The sequence below is a fragment of the Hippocampus bargibanti genome, linkage group LG05 (assembly GCF_051943395.1).
Source record: "Hippocampus bargibanti isolate YZ-2025 linkage group LG05, ASM5194339v1, whole genome shotgun sequence".
NCBI classification, from domain to species: Eukaryota; Metazoa; Chordata; class Actinopteri; order Syngnathiformes; family Syngnathidae; genus Hippocampus; species Hippocampus bargibanti.
The window spans coordinates 30,993,872-31,011,513 of record NC_142738.1 but is presented as its reverse complement, the minus strand read 5'-3'; the positions used below and the strand labels follow the sequence as shown (position 1 = coordinate 31,011,513).

At 43.3% G+C, this 17,642-nt stretch overlaps 1 protein-coding gene across 11 annotated transcripts in view; it reads left to right on the top strand.

The window, feature by feature from the left end:
• exoc3l1 (exocyst complex component 3 like 1) overlaps positions 1 to 16,140 on the top strand; it is a 41,850-nt gene extending 25,710 nt beyond the window's left edge. For 7 of the 11 annotated variants that reach the window (XM_088995720.1, XM_088995714.1, XM_088995719.1 and 4 more), the window contains 6 exons: positions 6,547 to 6,663; positions 10,018 to 10,288; positions 12,715 to 12,870; positions 14,138 to 14,209; positions 15,557 to 15,687; positions 15,806 to 16,140. In XM_088995720.1, the coding sequence (XP_088851846.1) occupies positions 6,547 to 6,663; positions 10,018 to 10,288; positions 12,715 to 12,870; positions 14,138 to 14,209; positions 15,557 to 15,687; positions 15,806 to 15,992 (934 nt within the window). In that variant the 3' untranslated portion in view covers positions 15,993 to 16,140. Of the gene's footprint in view, positions 1 to 6,546; positions 6,664 to 10,017; positions 10,289 to 12,219; positions 12,281 to 12,714; positions 12,871 to 14,137; positions 14,210 to 15,556; positions 15,688 to 15,805 lie in introns of those variants that run through there. The other 4 variants (XR_016114903.1, XR_016114904.1, XM_088995717.1 and 1 more) reach the window with 4 other exon arrangements.
• The last annotated feature ends 1,502 nt before the right edge of the window (positions 16,141 to 17,642 follow it).

Sequence of the window (17,642 nt, the reverse complement as noted above, 5' to 3'; positions counted from 1 at the left end):
CGAATGAGTCCTGCCGCGATGGAAGAGTCTATGTATGTGTTCAGGGCCTCTTGTTCTGGTTGAGAAATGTGGTAAAGTCTGGAGTCCGGTAACGGAGCCCCTGGCTGCAGTTTGATGGCGCAGTCATACGGTGTGGGGCGGCAGGGATTGCGCACTGTCCTTGCTGAACACCTCCCGCAGGTCGTGGTAGCAATGTGGCACGCCCTTGAGGCAGATCATCTCGGGCGGGCCACCGCGGGAGGGGTCTCGCTCTGCCGCCGCCGAACGCAGGCAGTTCGCGTAGCAGTAGAGGCTCCAGCCTGTATGGTGGGGCCCTCCCCGGAAATGGACGGGTCATGGGTATTGAGCCAAGGAAGGCCCAGTACCAACGGCGCGTTACGGGAGGGCATGACTAAGAATTGTCGGTGTTCAGTATGGTTACCCACTAACTTGAGTTTTAGCGGGGCCGTGACGTGGGTGACCGTGGCCAGAAGTCGGCCATCAAGGTCGAGAATCTCCTTGGGAGGGAGGAGATCGATGGATGAAGGATTTTGCTGTTTTATGAAAATAGCTTCTTTGACTCCCCTTTCAAACCATCTATTTTCTTTCGCTAAGATTTTAACCTCATTGTCGTCAAATAAGTGGGAGCTAGCTTTTAGGTGCATTTGTACTGCCGATTGAGGCCCAGTAGTATTATTCCTGCGATGTTGATAAAGTCATTGTTTGAAAATTTGTTTAGTCTCCGCAATGTATTGCTCTTTACAATTTTCATTTTTACAGTGTATTGAATAAAATAAATGACTTTGCTTTTCATTTGGCAGCCTTTCTTGGATGCACTAATTTTTGCCTGAAAGTGTTTATTGGTTTGAAATAAGTAGGGACAGTGTGTTAGGAAAACAAATATTTCTACGTGTCATTACCCTTTTTACTTCCTTTCCACTTACTTTCAAAGCTTTGCTGCTGTGAAATGTAAATTTCTCCATTGAGAGATGAATAAAAGCCCATCCAATCCAATCCATCCATCGATTTTCCGTACCGCTTATTCCTCATTAGGGTCGCGGGGGGTGCTGGAGCCTATCCCAGCTGTCTTCGGGCAGGAGGCAGGGGATACCCTGAATTGGTTTCCAGCCAATCGCATGGCACACAAAGACGTACAACAGTCACACTCACACCTAGGGACAATTTGGAGTGTTCAATCTGCCTGCCATGCGTGTTTTTGGAATGTGGGAGGAAACCGGAGAACATGCAAACTCCACACAGGGAGGCCGGAGAAGGACGCGAACCGGCGACCTCTGCACTGTAAAGCTTTAAAGCCACTGTAAGGCCGCCCCAATCCAGTAAAAAAAAAAATAACCCTCGAAATTTGTTAATCTGGGTGTGACACTGTGAGGTGGAATATTTGCCACCAAAAACAAAAGGTTTTGAAAAGATTTGAATAGTTTATTCTGAATTTGAATTACATAACTTGAAGTTGAGTGACTCTGATAAAGGATGAATTTGTATATTTTATAATCATAATACATTTAATTTACAAGCTACTTTCCGAACACCCAAGGACACTTTACAATAAAAACAATACATAAAACAATGTGTCTTTGTTTTGTCATATTGTCTTTGTGCTGTCATATTATTTATTTATTTATTTTGTTCTTTTGACTTCAAGACGGCGCCGCGAGAGTGGCTGCCTTTCCAGCAGCTCATGTATTTTGTTTTTCTACTTTCATTCTTTTCATCAGTTTGCTGCTGTGAAATGTAAATTTCTCCACTGTGAGCATAATAAAGGCAAATCCAATCCAATCCAAAACCATGAATAAAATGATAAATAATAAAATAGCAGATTAAAGTAGATCATGAAAGCAAGTTTAAACAGGTGGGTTTTGAGGTGAAATTTGAAAGTAGGAAGGGAGTCAATATTACGGATGTTGGGTGAAAGTGAGTTCCAAAGTTTGGGAGCAGAGCGGCTGAAAGATCTGCACCCCATCGTGGTGAGACGGGCAGAGGGCATACAGAGATGGAGAGAGGAAGAGGATCTGAGGTACCGAGAGGGAACAGAGATTTGAAGTAGGTCAGAAAGATGGGGAGGGCAAGGTTATGGATGGCTTAAATGTAAACAGAAGTATCTTGAAATCAATACAAAACAGAGAGCCAAGTGGAGCTGCTGGAGGACAGGAGTGATGTGGTGAAAGGAGGAAGTTTTTGACACCATTTCTCACCCCATCCTGCTCAACCGACTCTCCACTCTAGGCGTGACACACACCCCACTTAGTTGGTTTCACTGGCCGCTCACAGTTTATCCAAATTACCTCATTCACTTCACGGTCCTCCCCTGTGTCTTCTGGTGTGCCCCAAGGTTCTGTCCTGGGGCCCCTTCTCTTTATTATATACCTTCTTCCCCTTGGTGATATCTTCCGCAAATTTGGAATTAATTTTCACTGCTTCGCGGATGACACCCAGCTCTACCTCTCCAATAAACCCGACGCCTCTCTTCCACCTGCATCCCTTACACTTTGCCTCTCAGAAATCAAATCCTGGTTTTCTCATAACTTTCTCAAACTAAACAGCGAAAAAACTGAACTTCTCCTTGTCGGTACAAAATCCACCCTTCACAAAGCAAACGGTTTCTCTCTCACCATTGACAATTCTACCGTGTCCCCCTCCCCTCAGGTCAAGAGCCTGGGTGTCATCCTTGATAGCACACTATCTTTTCACTCCCACATAAATAACATAACCCGGTCTGCATATTTTCACCTCCGCAATATCAATCGTCTCCGTCCCTCTCTCACCTCTCACACCACTGCTATCCTCGTCCACAGTCTCGTCACCTCCTGTATCGATTACTGTAATTCACTTCTTTTCGGGGTCAATCAAAAATGTCTCCATAAACTCCAACTAGTCCAAAATTCCTCAGCCCGGATCATGACAAAAAACCCCTCATTCCACCACATCACTCCTGTCCTCCAACAGCTCCACTGGCTCCCTGTTAAACTCCGTATTGAATTCAAGATACTTCTGTTTACATTTAAAGCCATCCATAACCTTGCCCCCCCCTATCTGTCTGACCTAATTCAAATCTCCGTTCCTACTCGGGCCCTCAGATCCTCTTCCTCCCTCCACCTCTACACGCCCTCTGCCCGTCTCACAACGATGGGGTGCAGAGCTTTCAGCCGCTCCGCTCCTAAACTCTGGAACTCACTTCCACCCAACATCCGCAACATTGACTCCCTTCCTACTTTCAAATCTCACCTGAAAACCCACCTGTTTAAACTTGCTTACATGGTCTAATTTATTCTGCTGTTTTATTATTTATTGTTTTATGCATGATTTTACTGTTTTGTGTGTTGTCTTTGTTGTAAAGTGTCCTTGAGTGTTCAGAAAGGCGCTTGTAAATTAAATGTATTATTATTATTATTTTAGTGATTTTAATCTAAATTATATTGAATTAGTGAATCTGACCTGTACGATTTGAATTTGAAAAGGCTTGTTTTGAGACTGTATTTGATCCTCACTGATAATTAAATTATGTTTATTTTCATTTTCAGTCTTACAAATACAATACAATACATATTGATTTATATAGCGCTTTAACAACAGCTTCAGCTGTAACAAAGTGATAAGGAGGGAAACGGGCAGGACTATGATAATTCAGTGCCAATTTTGGACAATTCTCCAAGAATGAATAATAATTTGTATCACCTTACCTCAACATATGTACATAGGTTTTGCGGTGGTGTCCCAATTTTTTGATTATTCCATCAGTTACGCACAAGCTGACCATCTGACCAACACCGGCCCTGAGGGAGACTGGCGATAAATGAGCCAGACTTGTAAATTGTAAACTCATCGCTGGTAAGGCCCTAGGGATAGATGAGATCCCCCCGGAGTTCCTCGAGGCTCTGGATGTTGTGGGGCTGTCTTGGCTGACACACCTCTGCAACATTGCGTGGTTATCAGGGAGAGTGCCTCTGGATTGGCAGACCGGGGTGATGGTCCACCTTTTTAAAAGGGGAACCGGAGGGTGTGTTCCAACTACAGAGGGATCACACTCCTCAGCCTCCCTGGTAAGGTCTATTCAGGGGTTCTAGAGGAGAGGGATCATTGCGAAGTCGAGCCTCAGATTGTGGAGGAGCAGTGTGGTTTTCGTCCCAGCCGTGGAACATTAGACCAGCTCTACACCCGTAGCAGAGTCCTCGAGGGTGCATGAGAATTCGCCCAACCAGTCTACATGTGCGTTGTGGACTTGGAGAAAGCTTTTGACCGTGTCCCTCGGGGAGTTCTGATGAGGGTGCTTCGGGAGTATGGGGTACAGGAATGTTTTATAGGGGCTGTTCGGTCCCTATCCTACCGATGTCAGAGTCTGGTTCGCATTGCCGGCATTAAGTCGGAATCGTTTCCAGTGAGGGTTGGGCACCGCCAAGGCTGCTCTTTGTCACCGATTCTGTTCATAACCGTTATGGACAGAATTTTTAGGCGCAGCTGAAGCGTTGAAAGGTTCCGTTTTGGTGGCCTCAATAAAGCATCTCTCCATTTTGCAGATGATCTGGTCCTATTTCGGCCTTCAAGCAGGGCTCTCCAACTCTCTCTGGAGCATTTCACAGCCAAATCTGAAGCAGTTGGGATGAGAATCAAAACTTCCATATCTGAGACAATGGTTCTCAGTCGGAAAAGGGTGGAATGCCCTCTGTGGGTCGGAGAGGAGATCTTGCCTCAAGTGGAGGAGTTTAAGTATCTCGGAGTCTTGTTCACAAATGAGGCTATGAGGGAGCGAGAGATCAAAAGGCGGATCGGTGTGGCATCTGCTGTGATGCGGACTGTGTACCGATCTGTCATAGTGAAAAAGGAGCTGAGCCAAAAGGCGAAGCTCTCAATTTACCAGTCAAGCTACGCTCCAACCCTCATCTATGGTCACGAGCTATGGGTCGTGACCGAAAGAACGAGATCCCGGATACAAGCGACTGAAGTGAATGAGCTTTCTCCGTAGGGTGTCCGGGCTCTCACTTTGAGATAAGGTGAGAAGCTTGGTCATCCAGGAGGGGCTCAGAGTTGAGCCGCTTCTCCTCCACATAGAGTGGAGCCAGATTATGTGGCTCGGGCATCTGATTAGGAGGCCCCTGGACGCGGTGTTCCGGGCATGACCCACTCGCAGGAGACCCCGGGGACGACCCAGGACACGCTGGAGAGACTACTGTATGTCTCCCAGCTGGCCTGGGAGCACCTCGAGATCCGCCAGGACGAGCTGGAAGAAGTGGCTAGAGAGAGGGAAGTCTGGGCTTTCCTACTGAAACTACTGCCCTGCGACCCAACCCATTATAAGCGGCAGAAAATGGATTAATGGATGAAAAGTCCTCATGTCGCACAATAAGTTTTAACACCGCACTTCTGATGATGTACATACGTTGAGAGTCCTCGATCTCCAAGGGGGCGAGGACTGAATGGAGAACTATGGAGATGCCGTCAATTGGTTAGGATGATATGCAAACAGGTAGGGGCCAGGGTGTGGGTAAGGCAAACTGAATGTGTTGAATGAGTAACCACTCGAAGCCTTCATAAAGATGGGGATGAGTGTGATGGTCAGCGCTAATCAATGTAGCTGGAAGGCTACAACCTCTTCGGGATCCGGATGATGGTGGTGGCTTTGAGGCATGAGGGGACAGCAGCCTGGCTCATTAAGGTGTTTTTCTTTTTTTAATGACGATACTGGAGCAGTCTTTTCTACCGGAGACAAATTCCTTGTATGTTCTGCACACTTGGCCAATAAAGATAATTCGGATTCTGAAGACATCAGAGACCTCTGCAGCCCAGTCTTTGACAACATCACCAGGGATCGCCTCATGTTATCCTGGAAAAGCCTCAGCACGTGGTCACTAGGAGGAGGTGTGGTCTTTTTGTGCGTGGGTGTTGTTGTTTCCCTTAAAGTGTACAAAGTCCTTCAGGTTGTTCAGCAGAAAGATGGAGCTGTCACGGATCTGCGGAGAGGAATTATAGTCAACGATGGACTTGATCCCCCGCCACATATTCCTGGTGTCTCTGCTATCATTGAGACGGTCTGCAAACAAGACGTGATATGTAGTTAATGCCAATTTATAATGATAAATGCCCATCTGTAGGTACATGTCACTGTCCACGACTTTCCGCCCAATTATTAGATTCAAATTCACATGCAAATTCTCAACTAAACCTAACACGATGCTTCAGTGCAGAGTGCAGTCTAATTTCTGACCCCAAATTTTGGGGTGTGAAGGGGGGGCACCAGCTCCGTCCAGCTGAAAGCCCAGGCGTGCGCAACGCACTAAGTACCTCTCTCCGAAAATTGAGCTTTCAATCTTATTTAGAGTGTAATAAGACATTGAGCATCAAATCATACCTCTCGGTCCCATGATTTATGGCATTAACACTTGGTGGTTCAAACATACTGTGCATTCTGCATCTGAAATATATGTAATGACTTGTACATTAAAACAATGAAATGTTTACATCTTGTCATGATCTTGGGAAAAAATGTGTTATCTGATTGTTTTTATTACTTTGTACTGACAATATGTCCTTTTGACTTACCTAATTAATTCATAGATTTAGAGAAGCTCTGATGGATTTTTGGAAAGAGCGTTGCAGCGATCCTTTGAACAACAAAAGCAAGTTCTACCTCCACTATCTACTGGCCTCCATTGGCAACTGTGTCATTCTCAAGTAAGAACAACTCAGCATGCTCTTGTTGATTGTCAATTTTTTGTGTGAAATTTAAGCTTTGAAAAATAGAAAAAAAGAAGTCATGCTTAAAGGACAACCGACACCATTTTTTTGTTTCGTAACTGACATCAGAAAAATAGCACCTAAAATACCCAAAACACAGGCTGATATTTTTAGTCAAATGAAAAACACCAATAAAAATGAGTTTAAAAAAAGTCTCCCAAAACTACTTCAAAATGATCTGAGAAAGTTTCCGTTTCAGAAGGTCCCGCCCCCTTGTTCGTGATGTCACGCCAGGACGTCTTGCCTTGCTTGAGAATCAAAACAATGGCTTCAGATTCGGAGAAGATGCTTTCTTGTTACTCATCCAGTTATGAATATGATTCAAATAGTTCTGAAGAGGAAAACATAAATGTTTGCAATCGATGAAAGAAGTCCTTCCGGATCATTTTGAGGCGTCTGGACTCCAATGTAGCATTCCGGAAACTGCACAAGATGGCGCCCAAGCTCCGTTGGAAATGGGCTGATTTGTCTGCGGTGTCAACTAGTAAAAAATAGTAGTCTTGGTCCAACGCACATTGCGTTATTTATGTGTTTTCCTTCTAATTTTGCCATCAACACGGATCAATACGAAGTTTTCAGACCAAACCAAGTACCCAAAATGCACTGTGAGTCGCTTTCTCGGTCAGGGGCGTTAGTCATCAACTCGAAAACAAGACTTCCTGAATATTCAGCTTGAGTCTTGAGTCTCGTAAAATATAGCTCTATGCGGTGGAATCTTTGTAAAATACGCTCAGTAGAAGTCATTTGAAGTGATTTTACAAATTATGGACACAACTTGTCTGGAGGCGTCGGTTGTCCTTTAAAGGAATAGTTTTATTCCCACACAGGGTGTTGATGAAGTTTATCACGTCAGTGAAATGTCTGCGAGTCATTCAAAAACAATACGTTTTGTGTTGAGGTTTGAGTGAAATCCAAGGACCGAGTCACATTTAATGGTGCAAAAGGTTTTAAATGATTTATCTTGGTTTGTTGTTGTTTTTTTTTCATATCCCAAAAATGTGGCATTTACACAGATTTTTTATCTGGGGTGTATGAAAAAAATGCCCTTTCTTTTACGTCTGTGTAAGCTCTCAGTCGTACAGGAGTGGTTCATCGATGAAAAGGTTTCTTCAGCCGTCATCTGTACTTCTTTGAAGGTGTCGGACGTTTCGCTTATTATCCAAGAGGCTTCTTCAGCTAACTAAAGTCTTACTGGTAGTATCCCTCCTGTCCAGAGATGGTGGTGCCGGACACTGCTATGATAGGTCCCTGCTCTCAGGTTGGGGGGAGGAGAGGCCTACTCCCTGCGGCTCTTTGAAGAATTGATGAACGAGGAAAATGAGAAGGAACAAAGAGTAGAAGACGTGACTGTTGTGGACCAAGACGTAGCAAGCATTAGCAAGGATGAAGTGAGGAGGGCGCTGAAGATGATGAAGGGGGCAAAGGCACTTGGGCCTGATGATTTACCAATCGAGGTATGGTGTCTTGGAGAGGTGGCGGTGGTGTTCCTGACTGTACTCGTGCCCATTTTTAAGAACAAAGGAGATGTCCAGAGTTGTACTAACTACAGAGGAATAACGTTGATGAGCCATACAATGAAACTATGGGAAAGAGTAGTTGAAGCTAGACTAAGAGCAGAAGTGAACATTTGTGAGCAGCAGTATGGCTTCATGCCAAACAAAGAGTACCACAGATGCAGTGTTTGCTTTAAGAATGCTGATAGAGAAGTACAGAGAAGGTCAGAAGGAATTGCATTGTGTCTTTGTAGATCTGGAGAAAGCGTACGACAGGGTGCCCAGAGAAGAGCTGTGGCATTGCATGAGGAAGTCTGGAGTGACGGAAAAGTATGTCAGAGCAGTGCAAGACATGTATCATGACTGTAAGACAGTTGTGAGGCGTGCTGTCGGTATGACTGAGGAATTCAAGGTGGAGGTGGGACTCCACCAGGGGTCAGCTCTGAGCCCCTTCTTGTTTGCTATGGTGATGGACAGGCTGACAGACGATATTAGACAAGAATCTCTTTGGACCATGATGTTTGCAGATGACATTGTGATCTGTAGCGAGAACAGGGAACAGGTGGCGGAGAAACTAGAAATGTGGAGATATGCCCTGGAAAGGAGAGGAAGGAAGATCAGTCGCAGCAAGACATAATATATGTCCGTGAATGAGAGGGATCCAAGTGCAAGAGTGATGCTACAGGGAGAAGAGATTTTAAGTACTTGGGGTCAACTGTCCATTGCAATGGAGAGTGTGGAAAAGAGGTGAAGAAGCCTGTCCAGGCAGGCTGGAGCGGCTGGAGAAAAATGTCAGGTGTGATGTGTGATAGAAGGGTTACCGCTCGGATGAAAGGAAAAGTGTATAAAACAGTGGTGAGACCAGCCATGATGTTTGGACTGGAGACAGTGCCACTGAAGAAAAGATAGGAAGCACAGCTGGAGGTAGCAGAGTTGAAGATGTTGAGGTTTTCTTTGGGAGTGACCAGGTTGGATAGGATCAGGAATGAGTACATTAGAGGGACAACTCGTATTAGAGGCTTTGGAGAGAAAGTCAGAGAGGCCAGACTGAGATGGTTTGGACATGTCCAGAGGAGAGAGAGTGACTATATGGGGAGAAGGATGCCGAGCCTTGAACTGCCAGGCAGGAGACCGAGAGGAAGACCGAAGAGGAGGTTTATGGATGTGGTCAAAGAGGACATGAAGGTAGCTGGTGTGAGAGAAGAGGATGCACAAAACCGGGATAGATGGAGGACATTGATTCGCTGTTGCGACCCCTGAAGGGAAAAGCCGAAAGGAAAAGAAGATTTACTGCCGATTGAGGCCCACTAGTATTATCCCTGCGATGTTGATCAAGTCTTTTTTTTTTCGTACAATAGCCTGCTTAGGCAACATAGGATTAGTAATGCTGATGAGGTGATACCAGAGCAAAGAGGGCAATCAGGCCAGTTGTTAGTCAGAACAATAGGAGCAATCAGTGGAGCCGCAGGGAGTAGTCCTCTGCTCCCCCCAACCTGAGAACAGGGACCTATCATGGCAGTGTCCGGCACCGCCATAGGGCTGAAAACTCCCAGTAAGAATTTAGTTCGTTGAAGAAGCATCTTGGATAAGAAGTGAAACATCCGACACCTTCAAAGAAGTACAGATGACGGCTGAAGAAACCTTTTCATCGATGCCCTTTCTTTTATGTTACTGAACAAATGAGATGTGAAAATGAAGAGAAAGTCTGTAAATTGTCATGCCTCTGGAGTTTCATTGCAGGCTGATGGAAAATATGTCATTCTTCCATTTTTTTCTCTCTCTTAAATGATTGACACAGAAAGTCGACAGAGAGTCTTCAGCATCAACAGTCATCGTACAAAACGGGACTGTTCTCACGGGCTCCTCCCAACCCATTGGCAGGACTGGATCGAGTCGTAAGGAGGGCTTGTCGTATCGTAATGGATCAGCTGCTGTTGGATCTAAAACCATTCCTCACTGGTTTACTGACATGGCCATGGCTAGTCGAGGGTGAGCCCACTCCTAAACTCTGCCACATCCTGGAGTATCATCTGGACCTGTACAGCCATGTTCAACCGCCCTTCCACCAGGTTTGGCAGCAATTGCTTTGCTAACTTTCACTGACGTATAAAAAAAATGATATTTAAAGGACAACCGACGTCTCCGGACAAGTTGTGTCCATAATTTGTAAAATGGCTTCAAATGACTTCTACTGAGCGTATTTTACAAAGATTCCACCGCATATAGCTATATTTTACGTTTTAAGACTTGCGCTGAATATTCCGGAAGTCTTGTTTTTGAGTTGGTAACGAGTCCTCACGTCACGTCACGGAAGGATGGCCCCTGACTGAGAAAGGACACATTGCAGCAGTCCTTTCATCACGTCAATGCATTTTGCGGTACTTTGTTTGGTCTGACAACTTCGTGTTGATCCGTGTTGATGGCGAAATTAGAAGGAAAACACATAAATAACGCCATGGTGAATCCTTGTGTGTTGCACCAAGACTGCTATTACTATTATACTATTTGATGTTCGCTGACAAAAATTCCCAGCAGACAAATCAGCCTCTTTCCACGGAGCTTTGTCGCCATCTTCTGCATATTTTGGGTGCTACTTTTCTGTCCAGATGCCTCAAAATGACACGGAATAAATTATTTAATCGATTGCAAACATGTATGCTTTCCTCTTCAGAACTATTTGAATCACATTCATAACTGGATGAGTAACAAGAAAGCATCTTCTCCCAATCTGAAGCCATTGTTTTGATTCTCCAGCAAGGCAAGACGTCTTGGGGTGACGCCACGAACAAGTGGGCGGGACCTTCTGAAACTGAAACTGGTTCATTTTTTTGCAGATTTTGGACACTTGAAGTCATTTTTAATGGTGTTTTGCATTTGACTAAAAATATCATCCTGCATGTTTTGGGTATTTTAGATGCTATAAAACGTTTTTCTGATGTCAGTTAGGAAACAAAAAAAGTGATGTAGGTTGTCCTTCAAGGCTTTGAAAAGCTTGCCACCAGTGTCAGGTTCAAGAACTGATCCAGTTTTCTCGATCTGGCTCAGAGGCAAGACATACCAGTCACTACTTCCTTATTCATCGTGGTTTTCATGTCCATACTTTTATATACAGTAAAGTCTCGTTATATCGATATTCAAGGGAGTCCGAAAAAATATCGATATAACCGGGACTATCGATATATCCAACCCTGTTTGCATGTAATTTTCTCCATACGTGCATAGAAATAGTATCGATATAACCGAGTCTATCGATATATCCGATATCGATATAACGAGACTTTACTGTATTTTAAATAAAAATAACTAATCACGATGCATTCATTTTGATGATTACATCATGCATTTGAATAAATTATACTTTCATGAAAAACACCACAGAGTTAATGTGTGGCTTTTCATTTTCTTTCAACGCTTTTGATTAACATTGCAAAATATTAGAGTGCCTTGTGGTAGGTAACCTTTAATTATTTAGAATGTGAGTACTAACTTTGCATGTATGGGGGCGGGACTTTCTGAAAATGCCCAATTCGCAGCTCAATTTTTTGCAGATTTTGGACACTTGAAGTCATTTTGATTGGTGTTTCACTAAAAATATCATACTGCATGTTTTGGGTATTTTAGATGCTATAAAATGTTTTTCTGATGTCAGTTAGGAAACAAAAAAGTGATGTCGGTGGTCCTTTAAGAATCTGATACATTTAGTGATTGCATCACCAGTGTCTGAAACTCATGACAAAAAGTTAGCGGACACCATGGCTCTCTGAAACTCTGAAAAGTTGCCTGCCAGGACATTAAGTTGCCTGCCCGATTTTTCACAACTTGAAACACAATAAGACGATTAATCGCAAAAAAAAACCATTGTTGCAAAGTATTAAGGATTGATAATCAGAATATATAACAGAACAACATTTAAAAATAAAGTAATTGATGTACCTACCACAAATACTCCCTTGCTGATGATTTTGCTCCAGTTGTCGTTTGTCCATACACTTCCCGGCAGGTTGCACAGTGCGTCGTCTGCTGCAAGTCACGTCAACTCCTCTTCCCACGATGCTCTCAATGTATGTTTACGTTTTGTAGCGTCATAAATGTTGTTAACTTCTTTTGAGTCTCTCTTCTGGGGCTGAGGTTTTGGCTTGATTCCTAACCACTTATCCATTTTTCTTGTGTTCGATGTTTTCTAAGTCCGGGCGCAGAGTTATTCGATGCAGGCTTCTGATTGGCTGCCGAGTATGTCAATTGCCAAACGAACCAAAATTAAAAATTGCCAAACAAACCGAAATTCCAAAATTTCAAACAGAATAATTTTGAAATCGGAATAAAGCAAACATTTGATTTGAAAGAAAAAGTTGACGGCCACCCGGGCAGAGAAGTTCTGGAAGTCGTATGCCCGGCGTAAAAGTTACACGCCTCGGGCATCCGTTATTTCAAACACTGGCATCACCAATAAATGTATAAATCATAGCGTTCATGATCTTGCTCTGTGTATGTACAGCGTCTGCAGCAGGAGGCCCAGTGGTTGATGGTGGTGGAGTATGTCAAAGCACTAATGCAGAAGAGGCTGATATGTCGCAGTGGTGAGGAAAGGAGGAAATTCACTCAGCAGATGCTCAAGGATGTCCAACAATTTAGAGACATTTTCCATGATTTGGTTAGTTAAATCTTCATTTTACTGTTATTAATGATGCAGCGGTTTTCATGTTTTTAGCTTCCTGGCGAACTAACGTAAGTAGTTCGATTTGGTGCACAGCCAGCTATTCAAAATCCCAATGTCAGTGAGAGCCCGATGTCCAAAAAAAAAAAGACAAAATAGATGCTTTGCAAATACTCTTCAAACTGTACAAAAATTAATACACTATAAAACCCATATATTTAAAGGACAACCGACAAGTTGTGTCCATAATTTGTAAAATGGCTTCAAATGACTTCTACTGAGCGTATTTTACAAAGATTCCACCGCATATAGCTATATTTTACGTTTTAAGACTTGTGCTGAATATTCCGGAAGTCTTGTTTTTGAGTTGGTGACGAGTCCTCACCCTACGTCACTGAAGGAACGCCCCTGACCGATAAAAGGACACATTGTAGCAGTCCTTCCATCAGGTCGATGCATTGTGCTGTACTTGTTTGGTCTGAAAACAACTGTGTTGCACCAAAAAGAGGCAGAAGAGGGCGACAAAGCTGTAAGGAATACAAAGATTCCACCGCATATAGCTATATTGTACACTTTCCTCTTCAGAACTATTTGAATCATATTCATAACTGGATGAGTAACAAGAAAGCATCTTTTCCGAATCTGAAGCCATTGTTTTGATTCTCAAGCAAGGGAAGACGTCTTGGCGTGACGTCACGAACAAGGGGGCAGGACCTTCTGAAACTGGCCACTTCCGGGTTAATTTTTTGCAGATTTTGGACACTTTAAGTCATTTTTATTGGTGTTTTGCATTTGACTAAACATATCATACTGTGTGTTTTGGGTATTTTAGATGCTATAAAACGTTTTTCTGATGTCAGTCAGGAAACAAAAAAGTGATGTCGGTTGTCCTTTAAAGGACACACAATGCATTTTGGGTACTTGGTTTGGTCTGAAAACTTCGTGTTGATCCGTTTTGATGGCGAAATTAGAAGGAAAACACATAAATAATGTGATGGTGAATTGTTGTGTGTTGCACCAAGACTACTATTTGATACTAGCTGACACAAATTCCCAGCAGACAAATCGGAGCGTGGGCGCTATCTTGTGCATTTTCTGGGACGCTACATTGGAGTCCTGACAGATGGATTTGATACGGGAGGACTTCTTTAATCGATTGCAAACATTTATGCTTTCCTCTTCAGAACTATTTGAATCCTATTCATAACTTGATGAGTAACAAGAAAGCATCTTCTCCGAACTGAAACCATTGTTTTGATTCTAGAGCAAGGCAAGATGTCCTCGCGTGACGCCACGAACAATGGGGTGCGACCTTCTGAAACTGAAACTTTCTAAGGTCATTTTGAAGTAGTTTTGGGACACTTTAAGTCATTTTTCCTGGTGTCAGAGTGCGTGTTGTGGGTATTTTAGATGCTAAAAAACTTTTTTTCTGATGTCAGTTAGGAAACAAAAAAAATGGTGTCGGTTGTCCTTTAAACTTTAAAGGACAACCGACACCGTTATTTTGAAAGGTAAAAACTATAAATATTATATTTGTACTGACAGTCACTCATTTTGAATTTCACCCAAGATGTTTCCATCTGCACTTCCGCGAATTAGTGCTCTGAAGGATGTCTGTATGGGAACTCAATTTTCCCAGAACAGGCCAAGGAACTTCTGCAGGCTGTGGACATGGAAGGCTTAAAGAGTAGAAATGCACTTTAATGGTGTGCACTTTAACGTCTAGGCCGGATTCGTTTGAGAACACAATGGAGCCATGTTAGGAGAGTTGATCCACTATCTTTGTCACATTTTTTGGGGACCAACAGGTGGCCTTGTAAGGCTCTGACTGCAGCTATACACATTGTCATGAGTGTTAGTTTAAAAGGACTCCATGCAGGAGTATGTTGATCTGAAGAACAAAAGATTTGTACAGACTAGAAACAGTGTTGAGAGGATGCTGCACAGATTCTGAGCTGTGAGCTGGTACAGCACAGTCATCAACATACTGAAGCTCACGGATCTGACAGATTTTTGTCTTTGTGTGGGACTGGAACCATCTGATGGTCAAGAGGTTTCTGTGCAGGCGGTACATGGACACTACCTTCATGTCGCATGCTGTGACGTGGTCCTCCCTCCTCTAGAGGTCAGTGATGTGGGGTGAGGGTAGTTCAGTTCTTCCTGTTCTCCCCTCCTGCCCTTTGGAGGCCACATGGATCCTGCTAATTACTGATGAGACACACCTGGATCCTGGGCAGCCTACAAAAGGGATAGCTCCAGGTTCACTCACTCACTCTCTCATCTGCCTGCCAAGACCAGACCTTTGGCCGTGTTGTTCTTTGGATTGACTAGCAGCAGACAACGCAACGCAAACATTGCATTGTACACCATGACGAAAAACGAAAACTCGAGCAAAATCTTCAGCAAGGGATGCTTACCATAAATTAAGCAAGGGAGCATTTGTGGTTGGTACTTCGGTAATTTTAAAAAATCCTTCGCAACAGTGTGTTTTTTTTTGCGATTAGTCGTTTTATCGTATTTCAAATTGAGAAAAATGGGGCAGGAACCTTTCAGAGTTGTCTGCCCGGGTGTCCGCTAACTTTTTGGCATGAGTTTCAGACACTGGTGTGAATGTTTGTGTTGGTCCTGTTAACTAACATCATGACTTAGTTGTACGACTGACTTTGATTCCATATCTTTCAAGGAAAGCGATGAGTTCTCTGCAGTGAAACCGTTAAACCTACTTCCAATCTTGGCTGACTTCATCAAACTCAAAGACCCCAGCATGCTCCCTCTTGAGGTGTCTGGCCTTTCAGCAAAATATCCCGACATCAGGTCAGCAAAATCTGCGTTCATCAACCCTGGTTCAAAAACAAATTACCCCAAAAATGAATGTCAATACCAAGAAAAATAAATCATCAACACATGAATGATGTCTTCTTTGCCTCTCCAGTGAAGAGCATGTGTCTGTTTTGCTGGACATCCGTGGTGATATCTCAAGGGACATCAGAGCATCAGCCCTGGAGCTTCTGCAACACAGTACTGCCCCTCTGCCACCGGGATACCGCCCTATCTTCATAGATATCCACATTCCTCCTTCAACCATGGCCTTCTGCCTGCCAACTGTCAAATGTGCATGATGACTAACCTTGCCCTTCAAGGCTGAATAAAGAAAATAATCAACCTAATAAATAAATATATATTCTTCTGTATAGGATGTATATATATATATATATATATATATATATATATATATATATGTATGTGTGTGTGTGTGTGTGTGTGTATAGTGAGACCTCAGCTTACAAACTTAATTGGTTCCCAGACAGAGTGTGTAAGCCAAAAAGTGTGTATCCCAAAAAAAAAATCCCATAGGAAACCATTAAAATGGGAATAATCCGTTCCCGGGTTTCCATAAAATATACTTTTCAACTAAATAAGCCTAAAAACTACACACAACACACCTACGTATAATAAATGTGCTATTGTATTGTAATGAAAGAAATACACTGCACTGTATAATAAAGTCACTTTATTTACATTTGTGATGGTCATTGATGGCTTGATGGAATGGCGTTGGAGGTCCGAGGTCAAAAGGAATTGCTGTTTGGAAAGAGTCACATTCCATAAGGACTGTAAATAAAGAAATAAACTATGCTATAAAATAAAGTCATTTTATTTACCTTTATAATGGTCATTGATGGCTTGATGGAATGGTGTTGGAGGTCAAAGGTCAGAAGGAATTGCTGTTTGGAAAGAGAGGCACTTTACATGAGGACTGTAATTAAAGAAATAAACTGTGCTGTAAAATATCCGAGGTGGTCGAGTGTGTCATGGAGCAACTCACACATGGAAGCAAACCTACAGAGGGTGAAGAAAGGTGACCCCAAAGCCAGCATCCATCGCATGGAGATTGACCGAATCCGCTTTGTGCTGTGCAGCTACCTGCACTCTCGCTTACAGAAGATTGAAAAGTACTATTTTTGATGGTCGTTGATGGCTTTTGGAAGGAGAGTCACCTTCCATAAGGACTGTTGGTAACTTAACCTCTGGTGTGGCTTCTCTTCTTTGCTTCTTTCGGCATTCCTCATCTTTTCTTGCTGATTAAAAACCTCTTAATTGACACCTGTTGCTTTCTGACTTGTAAGGTCTTCCGAAACTGAGGCATCACATTATCGTTCATCATGTTGATGATTGTCATAGCCACAGTCTTTTCTGGATGGAACTGTTGCGTAAAAGCCTGCACATCATTCCACTTTGCCAACATTGCCTTGATGCTCTCACTTGATGCTGCAGCCATCTCCTCCTCCTCGCCTTCAGATGTTCTCGAACCATCCGTTGCTGGCTTTAAAATCCTCAATAAGCGCCAAACTTCTAGGTTGGCGCATGGCGATATCAATGTGAATTAGCTGTGCTTTCTCGCATAAAATAGCTTTACTCACGCTGTCGCCGGAGAGCTGCTTTTCGTTAATCCAAATTAACAGAAGTTTTTCAACTTCTTTGATTGCCCGAGACCGTCGCTTTGAGAGCACGGAAACACCTTTTGCAACAGACGCACCTTTGATGGCTTCTCTGTTCCGGAGAATGGTAGCAACGGTTGACTTAGCATAGCCGTGCTCGGCCACTAAATCACACAAACGCACACCTCGTTCGTGTTTTTCAATGATTCTCAGCGACGGTCATTTTATTTTGTGTCTTCTTGGGCTGAACACCAGTCTGTGGTGGTTTTTTTTTTTTTTTCAGTCCCATAATAGTACAATTATCAGCAAAAAGCTCCAAGGAGGCGATCG